The sequence below is a fragment of the Zalophus californianus genome, chromosome 7, assembly GCF_009762305.2.
Source record: "Zalophus californianus isolate mZalCal1 chromosome 7, mZalCal1.pri.v2, whole genome shotgun sequence".
In the NCBI taxonomy this organism is placed as follows: domain Eukaryota; kingdom Metazoa; phylum Chordata; class Mammalia; order Carnivora; family Otariidae; genus Zalophus; species Zalophus californianus.
In genome coordinates, this window is record NC_045601.1 from 34785532 (window position 1) to 34809722 (window position 24191).

General features: G+C 35.4%; 1 protein-coding gene across 8 annotated transcripts in view; it reads right to left on the reverse strand.

Annotated features, from left to right (window-relative positions):
• The window catches only part of LAMA2 (laminin subunit alpha 2), a 615089-nt gene that overhangs the window by 313055 nt on the left and 277843 nt on the right, over positions 1 to 24191 (reverse strand). For all 8 annotated transcript variants that reach the window (XM_027602582.2, XM_027602583.2, XM_027602581.2 and 5 more), the window contains exons 11-12: positions 11117 to 11257; positions 8817 to 8990 (exon numbers count right to left, since the gene is read on the reverse strand). In XM_027602582.2, the coding sequence (XP_027458383.1) occupies positions 8817 to 8990; positions 11117 to 11257 (315 nt within the window). The remainder of the gene's footprint in view (positions 1 to 8816; positions 8991 to 11116; positions 11258 to 24191) is intronic.

The following is a 24191-nucleotide window of genomic DNA, read 5'->3' on the forward strand; positions in this document are numbered from 1 at the left end:
CTCAACTAAATTATGGGATGTGTCCAAGATCATAAGACTAATAAGGTAGATATCTGGAATTTGAATCAGATCTGTGAAAGGCATAAGGACCAAAATACTAAAAATAACTGACTGTGACTTTTCCTTACTTAATCCCTTTCAATCGATTCTCATGAAAAGGAAGAAGGAAAATAATGTAGGAGTTTACTAGTCAACGATTAAGGTATCAGCAGGACTGGTCTCTTCCAAGGGCTGTGAAGGAAGATTGTCCCAAGTTTCTGTCCTTGGTTTATAGATGGCTATCTTTTCTTTGTGTCTTTATGGTATCTTCCTCTTGCACATATCTGTCTCCCATCCTTCCTTACAAACTTGCTCTTTCCACCACCAACAAGCAACAATAAACAAAAAACCCAGTATATAAAGAATACTCTGGCTAGGATAGGTTCCAAATGGCCTAACACTGCCCTACAAAGAATATTGGGAGTTTGTCCCAGAAGAGCTTGGGCTAATGTATCAGAACCAGCAATTCGTCAGTTCCCTGTGCTTTTCCACTGAGCTGCATGGAGAACATGCATCAAGTGTTATTAAGAAAGATCGAGGAAAAAAAATGCAGTTTTACATTAAGATTCGATTGAAACTCTTTCAAATTGGCGTTGATTTTGCTTTCTTTGGTTTTGAGATGAGGAATGAAGGTTGAAGAAGGAAGAACTTTCACATTCACAGTCTTTCTTTTCATAATTTCAAAGAAAATTGTCTACAAAGAGTGCTTCAAATTCTATTTTAAATCTGTGTCTTGTTATTATTCAGTAACCACTGTATTAATAAGCCCTAGGGCTAAAGAGATGACTAGCCTGAGGTCCTGTGTTAGGCGACAATCAGTGGAGAAAGCATTATTTTATACTGTTTCAGATACTCTTAATTTTGTTTTGTAGGGACAAAGTTCTATCTGGCATCATATTCCTTTCACCAGCAGAACTTTCTCCTACTGTAGATCTGTTGGTGAAAAAGCAGTTCAGCTTTTATTTCTCTGAAAAACTCTCTGCCTTTCTTTTTCAAGAATATTATGGCCTGCTAAAGAATTCTGGACTGGTATTTTGTTGTTGTTGTTGTATGTTGTTGTTTCTTTGCCCTCCTATACTTTAAAACACCCGTGTACTATATTCTAGTTCACATCATGGCTGACAAGAATCTTCTATCTTTCTCATCTTTGTTCTTCTGTACACGTACCCTATTTTCCTTTGGCTGCTTTTAAGATTTTCTCTTTGTCTCCCTCTTTTTTTTTTTTTTTTTTAATAATTCAGTTCAGATATGCCTTGGCATGATGTTTTCATCAACTTTCGGTCTGTTTTCACTGACTGATTTTCCTCCTGATTATGGTTCATCTGCCCCAGCTTGTTCATATGCCTGGTAATTTTTGATTTGATGCCAGACATGCTGAATTTTACATTGTTGGGTGTTGGATTTTGTTGTAATTAAGTAGTATTGGACTTTGTTCTGGCATGCAGTTAATTTACTTGGAACAAGTTGATTTCTTTTAAGGTTTGCTTTCAAGATTTGTTAGGGTGAATTTAGAGCAGCCTGTAATCTTGGGCTAATTTAACCCTCCTACTAAGACAATACTCTCTGAATACTTTGCCTGACGTCCTCCCCACTATGAAGGTGGTCCATTTTAGGTGGTGGGAAAATGAACTATTACCAGCTCTGTGTTACCTCCAGGAATTGTTTCTCTTGCTACTTTTTGGTATTTCTTTTACCAGCCTTAGGTGGTGTTCTCCCATCCAACTCAATAGTCAGCCAGGCTGGAGGTCTTACCTTATGCCTTTACAGATCTCTCCCTCTGTGTCTCTCTGTGTATCTGTCTCTCTCTCTCCCTCTCTCTCCCCATATCCCTTTTCTCCAACATCCTGTCCCACAGTTCTAGCCTCCTTGACCTCTAGTCTCCATCTTTCAGACCCTGATGTTTGGGTTTTCCCTCCAAGCACTTGGAACTGTACCCAGGCAATAATCTGGGATAATCGTAAGCTTTACTTCATTTGTTTCTCTTTTCTCAAAGATCACAGACCCTATATTATTTGTTGTCTAGTGTCTAAAAATTGTTGTTTCACATTTTTTTCTCAAGTTTTCTTGTTTAAGGCAGGTGGGTAAATTGAGATTCTATTATTCAATTATTGTCAGAAGCAAAAATTCCAAAGTATTATTTTTGATAAGCTTTTTTAGAATGATTTTTGAAATTATAGTTCTTGCTTCAACCAGAAGTTATTTTTATATATAATGTGAGGTAGGGATGCAAAGATTTTTTTTTTCTCTCTGTCTTTAGATAACCGATGTATGAGTAACATTTATTATATGCTCTATGCTACCATTATTATCTACAAAGTCTGTTTTGTCAAAAATCAAGTATCCATGGAATAGTTCTGGGCTGTTTTCTCAGTTCCATTTTTTTTTTTTAAGATTTATTTATTTACTTGGGGGGGCACACCCAAGGGGGAGGGGTTTAGGGAGAGGGAGAGAGGGAATCCTCAAGCAGACTCCCTGCTAGGTAGAGTCCAACACAGGGCTTGATCTAACAACCCTGAGATCATGACCTGATGCTTAACCAACTGAGTCATCCAGGTTCCACTCTCAGTTCCATTTTATCTATTATGTATTTTTATCTTTTTTCACACCAATAGCCTTGTGTCTTAATTATATCTTTTTAAAATAAGTCCTAAGCCTTTATAGCAGGTAAGTTTTGATTAAAAACCTATCTCCAGTTTTTGTTTTAGAATTTCCTTGAATTATTCTTAGTCCTTTGCTTTTCCATATACATTTAATTTTTGGTACTTTTACTATTTATTGCTATTATAAAGGACTAATTGTAAAAGTATTTTTAAACTGATTTTTGCTGATGTAAAGAAATACGATTGACTTTCATAAATTAATTTTGTATACAGTTCCCCTTTTGATTCACTAATATTTTATCTTTTGAGTTCACAAAACAGATAATCCTATCATCTACAAATGGTGGTTTTATTTCTTCCCTTCCAATCTCCATATCTTTTATTTCCTATCTTACTGCACCATCTAGATCTTCTAGTATAACGTTGAATAAAAGTGATCATAGTGAAAACTGTTTCACATTTGTGATCTTAAAAAAGTCTTTCAAAATTTTATATTAAATATTTGCTATTCCTTTTTGTGGAGATACTCTTCATCAGTTAAAGAAGTGCTTCCATAGTTTGCAAATTTTTTAAAAACATCATGAATCATTACTTAATTTTGCCTATTTATGTTTCTGCACCAACTGAGATCAATCATTTCATTTTTCTCTCTTTTAGTCAGTCAATATGGCCAATTACTTAAACTGATTTTCTGATATTAAACCAACCTGAACTCTTCTGACAAAAGCAATTTGGCCAATTTTGTTTTGCCCTTTTTATACATTACAAATTCAGACTGGTTATGCTTTGTTTGGGATCTATTTTCATGAGTGACTTTGGATAGGGATTTCCCTTTCATATCTCTCTTGAAGGTTTGATATCAAGCATATCAAGTCACATAAAATTATTCAAGGAGTAATCCCCATGATTCTGTTCTCTAGAAAACTTGTATAAGATTGATTCCTTTTTTAAAATTTGAATAGTCATTGAAATCACCTGTAAACAAAATAGACCTAGTGGTCTCTTACTGGGAAGATTTCCTTGACTATTGATTCAATTGTTCTAATGTTCATATGACTTTCAGGTTTTTTCCCCTTGAATCAGGGCTATTAATTTTTATTTTCCTAGACGTTTACTTATTTTTATAAGTAAATTTATTGTGTGTAAAGGTTTCATGATTTTCCTTATTTTTTTCTGAAGTAATTTTAGTTATGTCCATATTTACATTTTAAAGTCTTATGTATATCTTTACCCACTTTTTTTTTTCTATTAATCTTGCTAGAGTTTTGTAATTCTTTTTAAAAACAAGTTTTTGGATTTGTGGCCTCTCTATTGATATCTGTTTTCTATTTCATTAATTTGCATTTATATAAACTCATATCTTTATTGTTTCCTTTCTTATGCTTCCCTTTGGATAAGCTGCTCAAGCATTTCTATTCCAAAGCCAAATGCCTTACAAGCACTAAAAAACATAACGGAATGAAAAAAATAACTAGTAGAAAAGGGCTAGACACATCTGGATTCCAATCTTGACTGTCTTACTAGTTGGGATATCTTGGCTTATCAGCTGATAACCTTGGTCATGTATCTTAAGATAGATGAAAACATAAATTCACAAGTTGAATATTTTAGGTGACATGTTTTGTGCAGAACCTGTATAACCATTACCTCCCTTGACCTGACCAGTAAATGCCTACCAATGCAGCCCTAGATTACTTTTGTTGGCAACCATATCCCAAAGTTAACTGAGATTGATATTACTGTTAAGTAAACTCCTTAATTTTTCCCACCAAATTGCTGTTAAACTGAATCCTCCCCTATCTGGTACATATTCAGTTGCTCAATTGTAAAAACTGATCTTTGTCCCCATTGCACTCCATTAGAAGGTGCTGCAAACAAAATGAGCCATATGAATATTAAAACACGCTTTTATGTAATAATTTACAATGTTAGAATTAGTGCTTTATATATTTAATCAGGAAAAATATCAGGATACTGTTATGATAAGGTTAGGTAAGTTTGAGAGATATGTATGTTTGACCTTCAGTCCTTGTAGGTGGGATAATTTTGCATAGTAGACTTTACCATAGCTATGGGCAACAAGTGAGTCCTTGGCTTTTTTTTTTTTTTTTTGGAATAAATATATTTCTTCATGTACCCCTAACAATTCATTTGGTTAGTTCTAGGTAGCAAATCTTCTTGATCCTACTCCATTACCAAATCATTCTTAACGAGATCTGATTTATTAAATAAAAATTCAACCACAGTTGATTTGTCCTATTTACATTTTTGACCATGCCATTCTCCACATACACAATACCTTCTTAATTAATCCATTTAATCCAAGACTTGAATTGGAGGAAGGTAAGGATGGGGGATTGGGTTTGACCTTTACTTTTGAATAATTACAAGTCACAAACACATTCTGCTGTCGAGAGGAGAGGGGATCATGCTTATCAGTTTTTAATTTTTTTCATCATGTTTGAAATCATTTCTCAACCCTTATATAAATCCTAAGTCAAGAGTCATTTCCGAACAAACTAATCAAACCTACTTCCGTCGTTGTTGTTAAGCATGGAGCATTAATCACAAAGTATTTGTTGAGCTCCTTTTATGTGCCAAGAACGACCCTGTCCTGTGAATCTCAAACATCAATCTCCTTCAAATCCACAGCTTCAATTTGAGATCTGAGAGACAGAACTGAAAGTCAAGCAAGCACAACAGAGAAGAACCAGAGATTACTTTTGGAGGCCAGATGCTATTTTGTCAGCAGACTCGTAATGTGCATCTTAAGCTAGGCTATAGGTACTCTTGGCAACGACATGAAACAATTTAAAAGCTCCCGAAGTTGGAAACAGAAAAAGACAATGTAATGTTGTAGAAAATAAGCATTGTTCGCTGAAGAACAAATCACATAAGATTAATTTAATAATGTTCAGAGACAGGATTGTAAAACTTAATGGTAATGCGGGAACAGGAGACAAGCCAAGCCAGATTCTCAGGGAACTTAACTGATGTGGAGAGAATTGGTTTTGGAAGCTGCACTAACTATTTCAGACCACTAGGGTAACCTTAAGTAAATTACTATTTCCACGTTCCAACAGTACTTAGTTTACTAAAGCAGTGAATTATTCCAACTCTGAAATACTCAAACTGTTTCTGAATAGCTGTGGCCTGTAGCAAATCAGCAGGATGTTGTCCTCCAGTTCTTTCCATTCCTGCCTGGTCCCAAGCTTAAACCGATGCCCTACAACCAGACATTAACACTTGCAAAGCATTCTGAAAAATGCAACGCTGCCTAGTACAACCCTGTGGGTGCCTGACTTCATCTTCTTTGACTCTCTTGAGTGAGGGGTGGGGGGAATTAACACTGGATAGTGCCAGCCGTGCTAAATAATCACCCACAGGTGAGGGAAAAAATTTTTTTTCAAGATTGTTATTGAGGAATTAATTCATAACGGAGATTGTGGAAATATTTAGATGGGCAGTATATAAAAATGTTTCTTAGGATAAGAAATACTCCTTTTCTAAACTGGCGGGTGTGCTTGAGTTTTCTCACAATCGGGTGGACCTCTATGTCAGCAAAGTGTATCCCATGTGAGAGCAGTTTCATTATTTGGAGTCAGGTTCCTAAAAAAAGCAAGGATGCCATGTGGCATCTTCCTTATAATAGAATATGCACAGCACATCTCCCTTTGTTATAAGAAGCCTTATAACCAAGTGATTTGGAAAATGTTTGAAAATTGGTTATACAAATATTTAGCAAAGCTAATAGCATCCCATAAATATTTTTTTGACTTAGGAATTAACACTAAAAAAGCGGAGGAGGGATGATATACCCACAGCCTCCTGGTCATGGATGTAAATGAAATTCAGTATCAAAGCAGATGTACTAGTTTCTTGATATACTATTTCTGTCAGATTCTGGCAATGGCTCTGATTTGAACAGCAATTACTGGTAAAGAATTTAGCCTCAACTATTTAGAAAAAGTGGCTTTATTGAATTTACAAACAAGGCCCTACAATTTTCCATTTCCTTAGCAAGATATTAAATCAACCAAGCTAAGCATGTCATCATGACTGTAATTTACGTGATGTGACATGGCAGTTAAGATGTACTGTGGTAATTTGTGAGAGCTTGCAGTATTATTGTAGTATCAAAAATTTATATGGTTCAGTTATTAAAGCAAATTGTTTCATTCATACTGAGATATCTGACAGTAAACCACCAAGGGCTTCCACATTACATTAAAAAATGTCTTCCATATTCAAACAATTTGCACACCCTGTTACCATTATTTTGCTCACTGAGTGGAAATTGAAGCACAGGCAAGCAGAGCTTTTTGATGTGAAAATGATGTGTGGGGGGATATGAAGTGCTTCATTGTGGGTGGTTATTAAGAAACAGCTCAGCCAGGATAAAGGAAGTTATCTTTGGGTACCAACAACTATGAACAGGATGTCCAAATTCTTTGCTCTGTTGCTATTTAATATCCCATTTGCTTGCTTTCCTTATGTCAGTTTGATTTTCAGCCAACAGAAAGAAAAAGCATATGACCAAAGAAAAAATATGGAAAATGCCATAAAGAATATTCTACTATAAGCGATTCTTAAATAAATTTCACCACTGTAAGAAAAATAAGACCTTTGAAACGCATCCAATTTTGACCCAAGGCTCTTCTCTGAACTCTTCAGAGCAGGGGGAAAAATTTGACAGTTTATATATTTATTTTTTTTTCCCACAATTTTAAGCTGTAGACAGTAAAGTCTTATGTGCTCTTTTATTCTTGTTGGGAATACAGGAGCTTCCAAAATAGAACAGTATAGAATGACTTCTTGCTATAAAAGGCCGTGCAAATACAAGTTTAATTGGATTTTTATTACAGCTGTAGAATTTTATGCCATACACACTGTCTCTTTTAAAGTACATATTCATTGAAAAATGGATTTTATTCACTAACACATTTTTCATAATAGCATTTAGAAGTCTGCTAAAAATAAGAAACTGGCCACTAGTTAATTTTTTCTTAATCGGCTAAAACCACCAGTTTCCATTCACTGAATAAGATGTGAACTACTAAGTTTTTCTTTCTTAATACTCAGACACCGTGCAAGAGAACCACTTACAATAAATATATTTTGTTTGTTTAATCAATGAAGATTTCTTCAAAAGCAACACTATATTCTTAGAGGTGAAAACTCAGAGGCTTACATAGCATCAATTTGCTAAGGGAGTTTTCTGTCACCGTTACAGTTTCTGGTGTGATTAGGTAATTTAACTATCAGCTGATAAGGTACTAACTTTTGCAGAACAAGCAGAACATTTAGAATTACTATGCCAAATTTGGTTTCCAACAAATTCTTAGGCAAAGTAAAATAAAATAAAATAAAATAATAAAAGCCATGGTCCCTATCTAGAGTTCATCCGCAGAAGAAAAAAATAAATAACAAACAAAAAACAAAAAACACCTGCATGTCTGAGGCTGCTACATTTGTTTATCTGTGTATGTTTTTATATATGTATGAGTGGGCTTTAAAACAAACGTGCTTTCGATCTGGCATTTCTTTTACGGTAGTTTTCTTTTTGAGCTCCAGGAAATATGTTGTTTGCATAAGCTTCATGGCAAGCATTAAGTCAGTTATATAATAAATTTCATTTCCAATTAACATTCATACAAGGTAGAAAAATTAGCTGTCTTGAATATCAGCTTTGAAATAAAATAGAAACAGATGCAGAAAATTTCAGTAAGTATCCTACCACAGACAACTCTAGAAAAACAGCTATTTCAAGTAAACACAACACAGTTTCTTCCAATATTTATCATTTGTTTCACAAAAATATCGTTGAGGTTTTGTAAAACTATCCTAGAGTCTTCCTCAGTGTATTCATTCATTCAAAAATTAGCATAAATATGACTTAGAAACCACTCCCCCCATCCCCCAAAAAAGTTAGCATAGAACACCAACTATGTAACGTTGTATATTAGGGATGCTATAGACCATTAACTTTTGGTATACATACTTTCCACAGGGGGCCTCGGAGAAACATCCAACTTAAACTGATTTAGTTGCTTCTGGCCACCCAATGCATCATGAATTTGCTCTGACCTTTCTTTAAAAAAATACTTAATAAAACCCATTTCTCTGTATTGATCCGCTAAACCGAAGTAGCAAGAAGCCAGCACTGTGTGGACTTACTTTGTTTCCCAGATATGGAGCTGGTGCACTCCAGTAGTAGCCCTGTGGCAAAGCACGGTGGGATTCCTCACTGCTGATGCTGATCTGCTGAGGTGGGTCTAAGTCATCCTGCTGGGGAGCCACTTGAACGCGGCCAGAGATGTCCATCAGGTACCAGCCACGCATGTCTTGTATCTTCAAGAAAACACACAATCATCTTACTTATGAAAAACAAAACCAAAAACCACCTCCAACTCTTTCTTTCCTATTCTGTATAGTGTCCACTTTTTGGAAATTAAAAAAAAAAAAAAAACCTATTAAAGTTTAGAAAAACAGAAGAACTGTGGAAAATGTGAAACTTATATGTACTCATTATAGATTCTCATTGTGTTCTTGTTGATTCTAGGAGTTTGGATAGTAATATGTAATAATCTGTTATTATTGCTCCAGTACTTTTTAAAAAGTTATAACTCCAAATACTTCTTTCTTAAAAAATAGAAATGTGTTCAAAGTTACACAATAATTATAATGTTGTAAATTATCAGAGAGTTGGGCTCTAAATTGCATGTATTTCATTCCACTAATAATTTCTTGTTGCTGATGGGAAAAATAATTTCCAAAAGGTTTTATATATATATTTGTAAAACACAGGAAAAGAAATAAAATATGCAAGCGCCTGAAAGTTAGCTTTTCATTCAGTATTTTCACCCTTTCCACTTAATTAAATTTCAGTTTTGAGGCTTAAGGACATTTGAATCCACCAGCCTGTTGCTATGGCCACAGCTCACAATACTATACCTAGTCCTTCCCATGGGGTTCAAAGTATTATAGGAATTCATAGCCTAGATCCTTGGCCCAGAAAAGGAAGGAGCCTTAAAGGAAAAATTAGGAAACACATGATGATTTGCTTTTCCATCTTTAGACTCCAGCCAGGAGAGGGCATACAGCTACAATTCTAATTTAGACTGCCCTAACTAGTTGGGACAAAACACAAGATATTGAGGTTTGTTGGCTACCAGGGGCCCACTTAGATGTGAGTGACTTGGTGTTGTAGGTGATGGGGAGCAGAATAGTGATGGTGATAATCTGTGGATGACAGATTTTTAAATTTTTTTTTCATGTAGAGGTCATTTGATTCTCCATCTCCCAAAGCTGTGGAATTGCTGGGACTAGACCTTAAGATATATGTTACTTCCTTCTCTCCTCTTTCTAACATCATCCTTCAGGGATGCTAAGACAGCACAGTGAGATTCAGACAAAGTTCATTCCAGAAGGCTAACCGAAATGCAAATATCAGTTGGACCTAATTGCTGAAAACCAAGGCTAAATGCCACTTCTGCTCTTCTGCTGACCATGGAACTTTGATGTTAATGGAACAGTCTAGAGGGTGGGGTGAAACTCTACAAACAGGAGGAGGAAGTGGGCTAGATGTCTAATTGCTGTTGGTTCTAGGCAATCTGTTCTGAAGGCAATACATTTAATAGTGTATAGATTTCAATTTAAACATGAGAGTACAATCAGAAACTACTCATGAAATTATAGACTTGACATAAAAGCAACACAGGCAGAAGAGAATATTTGGTAGTTGTGTTAAGGATTACTTACCTGATTAAAGTTGAAGGTGTGTTTGGAAGGTTGTTTACTGCAAAAGTGTGCTTTGTAAAGCACAAATCTGGTCTTATCACTCCCCTGCTAAAATACCCCAGTGACTCTCCAAGGATAAGAATCCAACTTAGCATTCGCAACTCCGTATGGTAGAGTTTCTCATTCCCTACCACCCTCCTCCCTGGGCTTCTCTTTCTCCAGCTTGCGTCCTGCTACTCTGTAGTCTTAAGAGCTGCCATACAGGCTATTTGAAATTCCTTGAGGGTCCCATTTTCCTCTCATACCTCCTCTATCAGGACACAAACCACTGTCTGTGCAGAGTTGAAAAGGCAATGGGGAGCAATTCTTCTTAATTTGTATACCAAAAATATCGGTGAATGGAATACACAATTCTTCATATCATACCCGATGCTTTCTCTATTGAATCATATGCCGTTGGGGCTATAATCACAATAATCCCATTACTGCTTCACGTAGTACTCATGGACACTGAAAAGACTAATATTTACTATTTCTAAGAGATTCCAGGCTCCAGATTGCTACAAATAAAACCTTCAAGTCTTTGATCAAAAATACACAAATAGCATTTGAAAGAAAAATCCATCCCTTCTTCATGATAATGGTAAGTAGAAACTTACTACCAGAAAACCATTTTTAAAAAATTTCTTACGGAAGAACAATGGAGCAGGGTACAGAATGAAAAAGCTATTGCTTACACGGCCATAGGTCCAGTAGGAGCTCTGACATCTGTCTGAAACCCCGGAACAGAAACACTCATCACAACCTTTACGATTATCCTCTTGCAAATTGAAGAAGCCGGCTTTACAGCGACTGCAATCCCCACCTTCAACATTCTCCTACAAATAGAAACAGAGATGCTCTTCAAGATAACTCTCTCTAGTTCCATGAAAGGAAAATATACACTGGATCATCTTCATTTTACCCCTCAACCATATTTAAAGGATAATGATATTTTTAAAAATCTGCTCAAAATCTCATTATTAAGCTGCCTCCTTTCTAGCCACACTGATGCGAAAGGATATTGGATATTAATCTACTGTCATAAAAGCTACAGTTTTGATCTTCAGGTATGTCAAGAGTTTGGAGTAAACATCATGATAAATACAGCAGTGAGTTACACTGACAAAAATGGACACAATCTGGTTCAGCATTCTCTGTTGTTGAAATACTTCCTCTTAGAACACATGATATATGACAAAATTAGAGAATTAAACTCATGGATGTGTAACAGCATGTTGATATTATACAGATGGCAAGATGCTTTCCACATTACATATTAAAAATACATACACTTGGGGCCAGCATGAGAACCTGACAGGGAGAGAAACTGGAATAAATGGCCATAGATTTCCTTGATGCAACTAAGCAGAAAAAGAGGAAAGTTTTTTCTTGGTTAATTTTCACAGTGTTTTCTTTAATACATTGGTGTAGCCAGTTAATCATATAGTAATAATATGGGAAAAATAAATCTCATGTGGTGACTGCTGTCCAGATTGGTATCATTAATCCTAGTCCAAACATACTGAAAAATTATTTGTTTATAGATGGGCCTATACCGTGGACTCAGGCCAGGGAAAGCTGATTATCTGATGAAAAACTGGGAAGGCTGTAGTCTCTCAATTTAAAGAACAGTTAATCTTAACTAATAACTTCTAAATGAAGGCTCCTTGCTTTCTAGAAACAGATTCTCACTATTCCCTACACCTGCATTTGCTCCACATTTTTTCTCTTCCTTGAATTCCTTCAACACCTTAATTTGGAAGCTTTCCTCCTCCTTATAGAACTTCTGTCTCAGCTGTGTTCCCATTGTCCTTTGCACATTGCTCTGTTATAACCACCAAAAGAAGCATAGGTACATCTTCTGAGATTGTCGTCTCCAGTTATACACCATGATCTATTCAGAGGTAGAAACCTTGTCTTAACTTGTTTTGATAGTTCCTAGAAAATACTGGCATTCCTCGTACAACACTGAGCACGAGCTAAACAAAATTTTACTAAGTTTAAATGAATTCCTTTTTTTTAAAAAAAAGATTTATTTATTTATATAATTAGAGAGAGAGCACAAGCAGGGGGAACAGCAGAGGGAGAGGGAGAAGCAGACTCCCTGCTGAGCGGGGAGCCCAATGTGGGGCTCGATCCCAGGACCCTGGGATCATGACCTGAGCCGAAGGCAGCCGTCTAACTGACTGAGCCACCCAGGCACTCCAGTGAACTTCTTGGTGGTTGTGCTTTTCATCCACAGTAAAGTACCATGCATATAGTAGATGTTTAATATAACTATTTTTTGAATAAATCAAGACTGGGCAGAAGATAGGGTTGATAAGATCTGAGAACATAGGAGAAAAAATAAGAGAGAGAAAAAGAGTGTGGAAAAAAATGGCAAGATTTGTAAGAATAAACAAATAAAGAGGTTCTGCTTGTATCTGAAAGAATAATTTATTTGGAATTAACTTTTTGACTCAATTTGTATGACCCACTTAAGACCACAATCACTTCTATATTGTTGGGAACCTAAACAAAGGGGTGTCTCCTGGCCCATTTCACATGTCAAATTTTAGCATCCTGATATATACACAAACTGAGTTATTGCCACAGACATTCTTGCTAGTTTTTATTTCTAAGGCAGATTTCAGATATTTTCAGATGATAAATGTCAGGAAAACTAATCAAAACTAATTTCAGACCTATGGTGACAAGTAACTCCCTAAAGCCCTGAAGTTGGGAGGATCCTCAGAAGAGTATACAGGCAGGAAAGATGAAACATCTTTATAATTACAGTTTAGCTTATCCCACTGAGGACACAATACAGCTGTTCTGTAGACTGTGCTCTTATGCACTTGGTCTAATCTACTTTTCATTTACTCTAATTTGAAAGTTCATAATACTACTTTTCTGAGATTCAGACTGAGTCCAACAATTTGAAATTTTTAGACATTACATTTTCCTTATCTCTGTTTTAGCCTGGTAATATAACCTTGAAAAAATAGGATTAAATAATTTCAATATTCAATTAATTAATAACCTGAGGCAACACATTTGAGTAGGAATTCTAGGGACTCTAAAGATGGATAGGTCAAGATCTCTGTCTTTAAAAGTCAACATCTAGAGCCGGGTAAAATGATATATTTACAATCCACTATAATGCAAGGTGGAATAGGATCGTGCATCTGAGAAATCAATTAAATTATGGGAACACAGAGGAGGAGGGACTAATTGTGCTACAAGGCCTTGAGGAGGCTTTGGGACAGGAGTGGAATTTGACCTAAATTTTGAAGCCTGGTTTAAAAATTCAACCTGTTGGATGAGATAAAATGAGAGACCCATGTTAGCAAAGAGATTGGAAACAAGAAATAATTCAAAGAGTGGAAGATGCATTCGTTATTTATTCTTTCAAAACAGAGACACTGAATATCTCCTGTATGCTAGGGTCTGCACTTGGTACTTGGCTTCCAGTGTCCCTGCCCTCACATAATGAACTTTCAAGGTTACTCTGAGATATGGATCTTTTCTCTTCGGAACTGGTAAATCATTACAGGTCATTCAGCAGGAGGTAAATCAAAAGAACTATACTTGATGCACCTAAGTTGGCAGGAACAGGTAAAATGTCGACTAAGAAAGGCAAGACACTGGTACAAAGAACTCTTTCATCACCACATGGTGAGGTAAAGGATTAATTCAATAGACTGGGAATGCTCAAACCCTACATATTCTAAACTGAAAAGACCATCCCTTGACCAGCTCCTGGGAGATAACCTATAAGCCCTTGGAATATTCTGCTTGATAAAAATGTCTTTGTATACTTGGGGCCAGGGGTCACACCAGACAGTTTATGCTAACAATGCCACTTATGGTGAATGTCTAGTTTTGTTTACCCATGACCCTGGGCCACATTTATCAGCTTACAATGCCATTTATGGTGAATGCCGAGTTTTGTCTACCTGGGTTTCTGAGTCACAATGTATCAGTTTGATCTCTGGAGGAACTGGAGACTGGTCAGTCATGTGGGAGCTTCATACCTGAATGACTGACCTCCCAATAAAAATCCTGAATAGCAAGACTTGGGTGAGTTTCCTTGGTTGGCAATACTTCATAAGTGTTGCCATACATTGCTACTGGAGAAATAAATACTTTCTGTATGATTCCGTTGGGAGAGGATAACTGGAAGTTTGCACTTGGTCTCTTCTAGACAATTCCCTATGCACCTTTGTCTTTGCTGATTCTTTCCCTGTGATAAACCTCTCAATCTGCGAATCAAAAATTCATATCAAAACGATCTTCCAGAAATGAATCAGGAATATAATCATAGCCACAAGAAATTTTCAGAATTCTGTGAATCCTTCTCACACACCATGAGTAAACACACTCAACATACTGTGGTAAAGATAAGAGGATGTTTATACCTATAAAAACAGGTTACCCAAAGTGATAGCTTTGCTTTGTTTGTTGTGACAAATCTTCAAACCAAAACATTTTAGACCTTTTTATAGGTCCTCAAGCTAATCCTATTCTACATCCCCATGCTCACTTCAACCCTCCTCATAAGTAATGATCAATTTCTATAAGATTTTCATAGACCTTACACATGACTGCATAGCATGTCAGCTTCATGCCACAACTTTAAGTTTCTAGACTCCTACTTATTTAGTCCTGAGTCTGCACCATATTTTTTTCTTTAGTGAGTGGTAGCTAGGTTCATTGGATTGAAAAGTGCTTGGTTCTGATTGTTCTCAGGTTCTACAACAGACAAATATTAAGCCAAAACTAAATAGTAAATATGGTGGATATAGTACCAACTTATATATCTGTCTTCATGGCCTAACTAAAAGGGTATTTCGAGGCTGACAGGAGATGAATTGAACATAAAATCTTTTTAGATCACTAGAGCTCTGCTTTCCGGTCATGTCTCAACCTGTAGAGAATTAATTAGTTATAGCAGGTTCAACTTCCTTCCTACTTTTCCAATCTCCCTTGAGAGTATATCTAAGTAATTTCTTATTTAAGGATTGTGTTTCCAAAGTTTTATTTCAAATGATATTAGCTTCAAAACAGTGAAAACATCACAAAACAGTTTGATATTTAATATATTTTAGAGTGGCACAATTCAAACACAATGGGACAGTGTTCCAGGACTTATATTGAACCTTCATAGAGAGAAGTTCCCCACCTTCTACTAGATTGCTAACATAGACAATCTTGGCAGCTTGGTTCTCAATTCTTTTTATGGGTTCCAAGGTACATAATTGCTTTTTCAAAACTTCTTTGTGGTTCATCAACAATGCCATACCTGAAGTGGCTGTGATTATATTCCTGATTCATTTCTGGAAGATCGTTTTGATATGAATTTTTGATTCGCAGATTGAGAGTGAATCTTCTGCTTTATGGGTAATTTCCTTGAGCAATTTAACTTACTATGCTGTCAGTATCAAATTATTAATAAAATCTATGTTATTTTTCACTATTCCCTTATTTACTATTATTACTCACTCATATCATCAAATCATAGGTGATATACTAAACATAAAGCAATATGTGAGATGCCTGAGGGAATATAAAAATGTTCAGGATTATGGCAAGGGAAGTAAGAGTATGGACAAATCAATATACTACAAGGCAGAAGGAAGTCACTGTCCCTAAAGGGTTACTGAGGACATGCTGTGAGTCAGACACCAGATTCATCTCCAGAGTCCTCCACCCCTCTGCAGGAAAAATAAGACAGAAAAAGAAGACAGGTGTCAAAGTAACTGATCCTAAATATCCAATAATGGTGAGTTTGCAACTTCCGGCCCAAATGTTATTTTAGTCATGAGATTTCTCTCTCCTTTAGCTATCATTCTATTACCTCTTTGTACTGATCAACTTCAAAAAGAGTTAATGTATAATTTAATAAAATTTCTAAAGGTTGTTCTGTTTATTTAAACAAAGGGGGGTCTAATTTATTCTCTCTCAGCATTCAAATGGACAGCTCTTGTCAATCCAGTAATTTTAATATTTTACTTATTTAGAATTTAATATAATTCAATAGATTTTTTTTGTACTTTACAAATTTACTGATCATTTTTACACCTAAGCCCATGAAATAGGTAATTTCTAGAACACTCCCAACTTCCACTCTAGAGATTCATATTCCCTTATATCACCAATTTTCTTAAAACCAAATATTCCACTTTCTTGGTTTCTAAACCATCGTTCTAGTTGATTAAAATAATTAAATAGCAACTAATAATAGTCAACCATTTTTCCATGGTAAATAATTAATCCGTGTAACAAATATTTTTATTCTCTTATCTGCTGATGATAAACAGTGCCTCTTCACTTTAGAACAGCGCTTCCCAGCCTAGTTTTTTATTTTCAAGCCCCTAAGGAGCCAATTTCATTACCTTTTTCTTTTTTTCATAATCATCCTCACCATGAAATTCTTCATTCCACAGATATACTCTATGTACAGATATACTGTGTGAATATGTTTGCTATATATGTAAAACAAAAATGGCATTTCCACCCCTCTTAGAACCAATGTTCACCCCCTTAGGGAGAAATGCATGCTTTAGACACTATTTAGCTGAGTAGATAAGTAGATATGTTGTGGCCCACCCTACAAAATATTTATAATAACTGCCTTTTCTCTTTTGGTAGTCTTTTCCTCTAAAACCAAAGTTGAATTAGAAAAACCTTACTCAGTTCTTTTATCTTAAAGTCAGATACTGTTGGGTTGACACAAATTTTCTTTTTGCTAGCGTTTCCTCCTCACAGGCTCTCTCTAGAGAAATAGAGTCACAATCGGTTCCCGGTATCCGTGCTCAGGAAGCTGCCTTCTTATAAATTAGGTACAACTTCAGCAGTACATGTTTAACTGTGATTGTTAGTCGACTGGGAATTCTATTGAGAAAGTTACCAGGAGTATTTCCAGTGACATTTAAGTTATTTTTTGTGATAATTGCTCCAGGAATGTTGCAGTCATGCCTGTTTTTGGGGGCGTTTGTAGTCAATTACAGATTTTCCTCTGTTATGGGCTTCATTCTAATGCATCCAAGTATGAAAAGAAGTTAACAAAAGAAGGATAATTAGCTAATTAGCAGTATTTGTTGAGTGCTTACTCTTTAAATACACTGCTCCATGGCTAAATAATAAGCAGTTGGTGGTTAGGAAGAAAGAAGAAAACAGAAGAAAACAAGTTCTCACTTTGCACAACTTCAGCTTTTAATATTAAAAAATTGATTAACATAATATTTCTCAACTGTCGCTGTTGCAAGAGACGAATTCCGGTATGCACTTTTCATGCGAAAAAATTTACATCGGTAATTTAGATTCAGGATCAAATATATAAATTGAATGCCTTTTGTAGAAATACCCAGGGTTTGAGCCTAACAAGTTAATGAGGTGATCATTCTGTATATAAATGGAAAAAAGGGAAATACAAAACCAATAAAAGTCTTAGCACATACCATGAAAATCCTATTAGAGGAAAAGAGTGGAAACTTAGCTGTACTTGTAAAAAGAAATATAAATAAACAGAAAAAGTAATTAGTACGTATTTATGATTATCCCTTATACCTGCAAAAGGCTTCAATGTTATAATTACACCTATTGAGAGTTAGGCAAGAAAAATTTAATATCATCATTTTATAGATTAAGAAATAAGAATCAGCCAATTTCAGTGACTTTCAAATTTTTGCAATTTTTCATTTTCTTTCTTCCTTCTTTTTTATGTATGAGTCACTGCCAGCTTCTTATTGATCGATGAAGAGAATAAATAACAGAAGTGAGATTGAAATTAAATAGATTGCAAGCTGTGAAAAGATAATAAAGGAACAGACAAAGATGTTACAAGTGATCATGGCAGGAGAATGATTTCTATCAGGGGATCTAGGATCCCAGCTTTGCTAAGAAAGTGGAGATGAGCCTTGAAAACTGCCCAGCAAGCAATGGGCCAGGGCTCGGGATGAGGTTTTCCCACTCATCTTAATAGACTCTGGGGGCTCCTGGGTGGCTCAGATGGTTGAGCATCTGCCTTCGGCTCAGGTCATGATCCCAGAGTCCTGCGATCGAACCCCATATAAGGCTCCCGGCTCAGCGGGGAGCCTGCTTCTCCCTCTCCCTCTGCCTCTGCCCCTGCTTATGCTCTCTCTCTCTCTCTCTCTCTGTGTCTCAAATGAATAAATAAAATCTTTAAAAATAAGTAAATAAATAGACTCTGAAATTCCAAAAAGAGCTTGGTGCCCCCAAGGAATGTAAGCCAGGCTGGAAGACAGGGACCGAAGCTCCAGAACATTCTGGGAAGATAACCCAAGGTCAGATCACATAAGCCTGTAAGCCAGTAAGGACTTAATGGAAAGTGCAGTAAAAAACCCAAAGCAAAGCACGATGAAAATATACACTTTGATTTCTAATCTTTTCCTTCACTATTTATCTTTCTATTATACTTTGATAAAATAAAAGCACATGTTCCAACCTAGATCAAGGTCAGTTTATATTATGTATCAGAGTCTGCAATCCAATGGCTTTTGAATGGATAACATGACACCAAACTTCAAAAGGGCCAATTTCTAGCATGTGGTACTTAAAATAAATACCAAGAGTCTGAACAGCATTTACATTCAACTGACTTATACATCTGAGAATGTTTGCCTCTTGTAATTCACAAGAGGATAGAGGAATTTTAAAAATTTTACTAATGCATAAAAATTAGTATTTTCGTGTCTTGAGCTAGCGCTGTGTTCATATTTTGAAATATAATGAGGATGATGTTCATTAATATCATTGTCTGAACAAGGATATAACAGAAAATTTATGTGTAATATTGATAGTAGTTGATACATATTAATTTCATTTATGTCTTTTCAAATTGGGAGTTTTTTTTCCCTTTGATTAAAGAAATTTTAAATTGGGAATTATTTTAAAGTGCCAGAAAAGTACATATGACAATTATCCATTATCTATAACCTAGAGGTTGAAAAATATTAACATTTTTCCATGTGTGCCTCAGATATATATTTTTTTTAATTTTTTTATTGTTATGTTAATCACCATATATTACATCATTAGTTTTTGGTGCAGTGTTCCATGATTCATTGTTTGTTCATAACACCCAGTGCTCCATGCAGAACGTGCCCTCCTCAATACCCATCACCAGGCTAACCCATCCCCCTACCCCCCTCCCCTCTAGAACCCTCAGTTTGTTTTTCAGAGTCCATCATCTCTCATGGTTCGTCTCCCCCTCTGACATACTCCCCTTTTCTTCCTCTCCTGTTATCTTCTTCTTTTTCTTTTTTCTTAAAATATGTTGCATTATTTGTTTCAGAAGTACAGATCTGTGATTCAACAGTCTTGCACAATTCACAGCGCTCACCATAGCACATACCCTCCCCAATATCTATCACCCAGCCACCCCATCCCTCCCACCCCCAACCACTCCAGTAACACTCAGTTTCTTTCCTGAGATTAAGAATTCCTCATATCAGTGAGGTCATGTGATACATGTCTTTCTCTGATTGACTTATTTCACTCAGCATAACACCCTCCAGTTCCATCCACGTCGTTAGGCACATTTGAATCTCACTTCACTTCTATCGTAGTCCTTTCCCCTTTTCTCTAGAGTTTACTCTTCTGAAATACACATATCAGTGTATTTAAAAATTTTTAATTTATATATGTGTGTGTCCACACAATATAAAACTGTTTTATGTCTTATAACTTCACACAAATGAAAGCATGATGACATTGGTTTTCCTCACCTCACCTGAAGTTTCTGAAATTTATCAATGCTCAGACATGAGGACCTATTTCAATCACTGGACTGTTCCTTGTATCAAATTTTATGAAAATGTTGCACTTCATTTTTCTTACTGATTTATGTATATTTTGATTTTTTTCTAATTTTTATCTTAACAAGTAGGTATATGGTGAACATCTTTGCTTCTTTCTACACATTGTACAAGTTTCTTTAGCGTGAATATCTTGACGTGGAGTTGCTGACTGACAGGACTTCATTATCTTAATGAGACCAGATACCCTACTGTCCTCCTAAGCTCGTAGTACTAATTTACCCAAATGACCGCAGCAGTAAACATTTCCATTTCTCCAGGTTTTCACCAGGATTTGATATTATTCTCTATTTCCCCATTTAAAATTTTATCTTACATTCTTCAATAATCGTCTTAAAAAGTATCTCCATTTAAAAATACTTATTTCTAGGTATCATATAGTTTTTGTTGCTATTCTAAATATTTTCATTACATTTTTTCATTGGTTATCACTGATGTATAGAAATGCTATTGCTTTTTATAGACTGATTCTTGCATTCTTCAAGCCAGTGGAACTCTCTTCTGGTTTCAATATTCTTCTTGCTAATGTACATCATCGAGTAGTGTTTTCAGTGCAGTTGGACTGAGAATGGTAAACACACACAGTGATCTGATATTTGTCTCTTGTACATATGATATATACAATAAAAATATATCTAATACATTTAAGACTCTTTCAATCTTAACTTGTGGGCAAGTTTTCTACTAGGAGCTTTGGTGGTGGATTTCTTTTTTATCTTCTTCAAATGGAAAATACTGAATTTTTTTTAATTCTTGACAATTCTTCTCTCCATCATTTTTGGATATTCTTTCTCACCTATTTCATCTAGTCTCTTTTTTGGCGACTCCTGCTTCTTATGTTGAATTTTATCCTTCTATGAGCCATGCCACTTAGCATCTCATATTTTCATTTCTTTACCTCCCTGTGTCAATTTATAGGTAATTTCCTCAGGTCTGCATTTCTAATTCTCTCTTAAGCAGCTTCTAATATTTTTCTCAGCCCATTCACTGAATTTTAAATTTCAACTAAATTTTAAATTTCAGCTCTATACAATTTTTATTTCTAGAAGTAAATGATATTGACTGCTTTTCCAAAGCTGCTTATTTATTTTAATATAGGGCCCTATTTTGTACTGTTTCTCCTATTTTTTATTCTTTTATCTTCAAATCATATTTTTATGATTGTACATTTTTCACATATTTCTCTGATTCATATGATAAAAATATATACTTTTATGTTTATACAAATTATTTCAGACTATCTTATTCTTCTAGGTCTTAGTGTACAAACATTCTGACTTTTGTGGCTTCTGATTTCATTTTGTAGTTATTTTCCTTTTGTGCAGTGTACTGCTTTATGGTGAGCTCATCATCAGGTGAGGCAAGTGGGAATACCACTTGCCTGACTTGTTGAAGAATTCTAACATAAAGGGAGAATAAAACTGACCACGTTCCCATGTGGTACACAGGTTTGGGTGTTTGCTTCCTCACTGCACACCAATTTTTCTCCACCTAGAGCCCCAAAGGAGAAAGAAAGTTACCATTGCCACTGCCAGCCTGCAGGTGGAATTTTCTGGTGCCTGTTTCACTGTCAGGGGACATTTCTAGAGTCTAAGTGAAAACTAGGTGAACTTAGTTTTAATTTCCCTCCATGAGCCCAAACCCTAATGTCAAGTCCTAGAGAGGCCATTAAAACTCCCAACTTTAACCCGCATTTTTGGATTAAGACCAGCCTCCCATCCCCCACCCTTATGACCTTTGTTGTTCAGCTTTGCTTAGGCTTATGCTTATTAACTTAGATTTTCCTCTTGGGTCTGACATCTAGAAATTTCCCTCTCTTTCCTGTATTAACATGATTATAAATTTATTTACTTTGTTTCATCCAGCCTATTTGTACTTGAAGTGGCAGAAATGGTGCCCAATTTTCTCAGTACGATATCTTACCAGAATGTTAGCCATTTAAAATTTACAATAGAAATATACTGAAACCCAAGACTTCATAACCAAGTGCTTTCTTAAAGTGTCTACATACTTCAGTAAAGACAATATTTCTTCCTAATGAAAATCATAAAAAAAAACACATCACATGGTATAGTGCAACCAAATAAATGTGTACATGTTTTCTGGTTAATATGCATTTTGGAAATGAGCATTTATATTGATATCATTTTATTTGAATTTAAGTCTCCAGTATCTTAGCTGCTCAATGAAGTGTTGCTTGTTAAATACCATTTAGATCGATCCATATTGTTTCAAATAACTAGTGGACACACCTATGTCTAATCATGTTTTTGTAAAACAGAATAACCCACTACGTTTCTCTCTACATTAATAAATATCTGTTCAGTATTTAAATTATATGCATATTTGGTTGGAACACTGGGTATTTATTATTCTTTTAAACAAGAGACTATAGGTACTTAATTATAGTACATTACATGCATGCATATTATGATATAATTCACCTGCTGTATGCATATAATTAGTGATTTTTAAAATTATGTTTATGTCTATTGAAATTGGTTTTCTGCAAGTTTTTATCCTAAAAAGAAAAAAATACATTTAGTCTTATCTAAGAGGTTATAGTCATCTATTTAAAATATCACACAGTTGAAGGGCAACTCTCTTAATGATGCTACTTATTTATTCTTTTATGATTTCTTAATTGCTGCTTTGTGTTTTAATTGTCTGTGTAGAGCTTCAAGTGTCTTTGTAAGAGGCATGTTTCTTAACTAGGATGGTAATCACTCGGTACAAGACAGAGGCAGGCAGAGATCCGGTGGGGGGCAGGCAGTGGCTCAAGGAACTTTCGCTCAGAGTCCTGCTAGTGGCTATAGCTCTCTTGTTCTAGCCTTTCTCTCTATATTTACCAAAGAAAGGAAAAAATGAGGCCTGCATCCCTCACTCACTTGTTACTCTTTCCTTGCAAATACCAGACATTTCCAGTGTATGAACAGTACATATATAAAAACATTCCTTTTCTTTTTTCCATTTTGATTTCCTGTATTCTAGAGACTCGGGAGATTTCTCTTCATTTTAAGTTCAGCTTTGCCTGTCCTTTATTTGAACAAGTGATAAAAGTTAGAGATTTCCGGGGAGTTTTGTAAAAGAAATAAAATCCACACAAGTTACATTTTTAGAGAAGATGAACTAAGCCTGTAGGATTGTCCAAAAAGACACACAGGATGAAGAGCAGAGTTTAGGGTCCTTAAACAAGTGATCACCCACAGACGGCGACACAGTCTTGGTCTGCACTGTGGCAATTTGTCAAAGAATATTGGAATAAAATGTACTATATCTAGGAAATTTACTATGTTCCAGTACATGAAAACTTTTACTATAGATTATGGACTTTCTGTCAGTTTACACAGACAGAAGTTGTATAGTTTCAGTAGTCAAAAAAAGGTACCTAAATGACCCATGATATAACATAAGCCTATTATGTAACTATTATAATATTTAGCTTCTTATGTCAGACATTCTTGTCCCAATAAATATATACATCACATTAATACTAATATTTCTTCTTGTGTTATACTTTAATGCTTGTATGCACATACACACATAACAAATGGAAGCATATAATTTACAGCTTCCTAGATAAGATGAATGATTTAATAAAGGTTCTTAATAAGGTTCCAACCATGATTGAGAACAAAGAAAAAAAAATAAGTAACATTCATTTTTATATCAGTATGACATTCTAACTTTTTCAATGATTGTTCATTCTCTTGACTAATGTAGATAATAACACTGCTCAATCCCAATGTTTTGGAACTGATTGGTACAGCTAAAGGAAATCAGTTCTATCGTTTTAGACTTGGACATGCCTCTGTTTCCTCTATGCGTACAAGCTGTGGTTGTAATGCATCCCTCCGCGTTAACATGATGAGCTATTGGCTGAGTATGTACAACAAAGAAAGTTGTATTTCTGAAAGTACTCTTAGGAGGAAAAATTGAGGCTTTCATC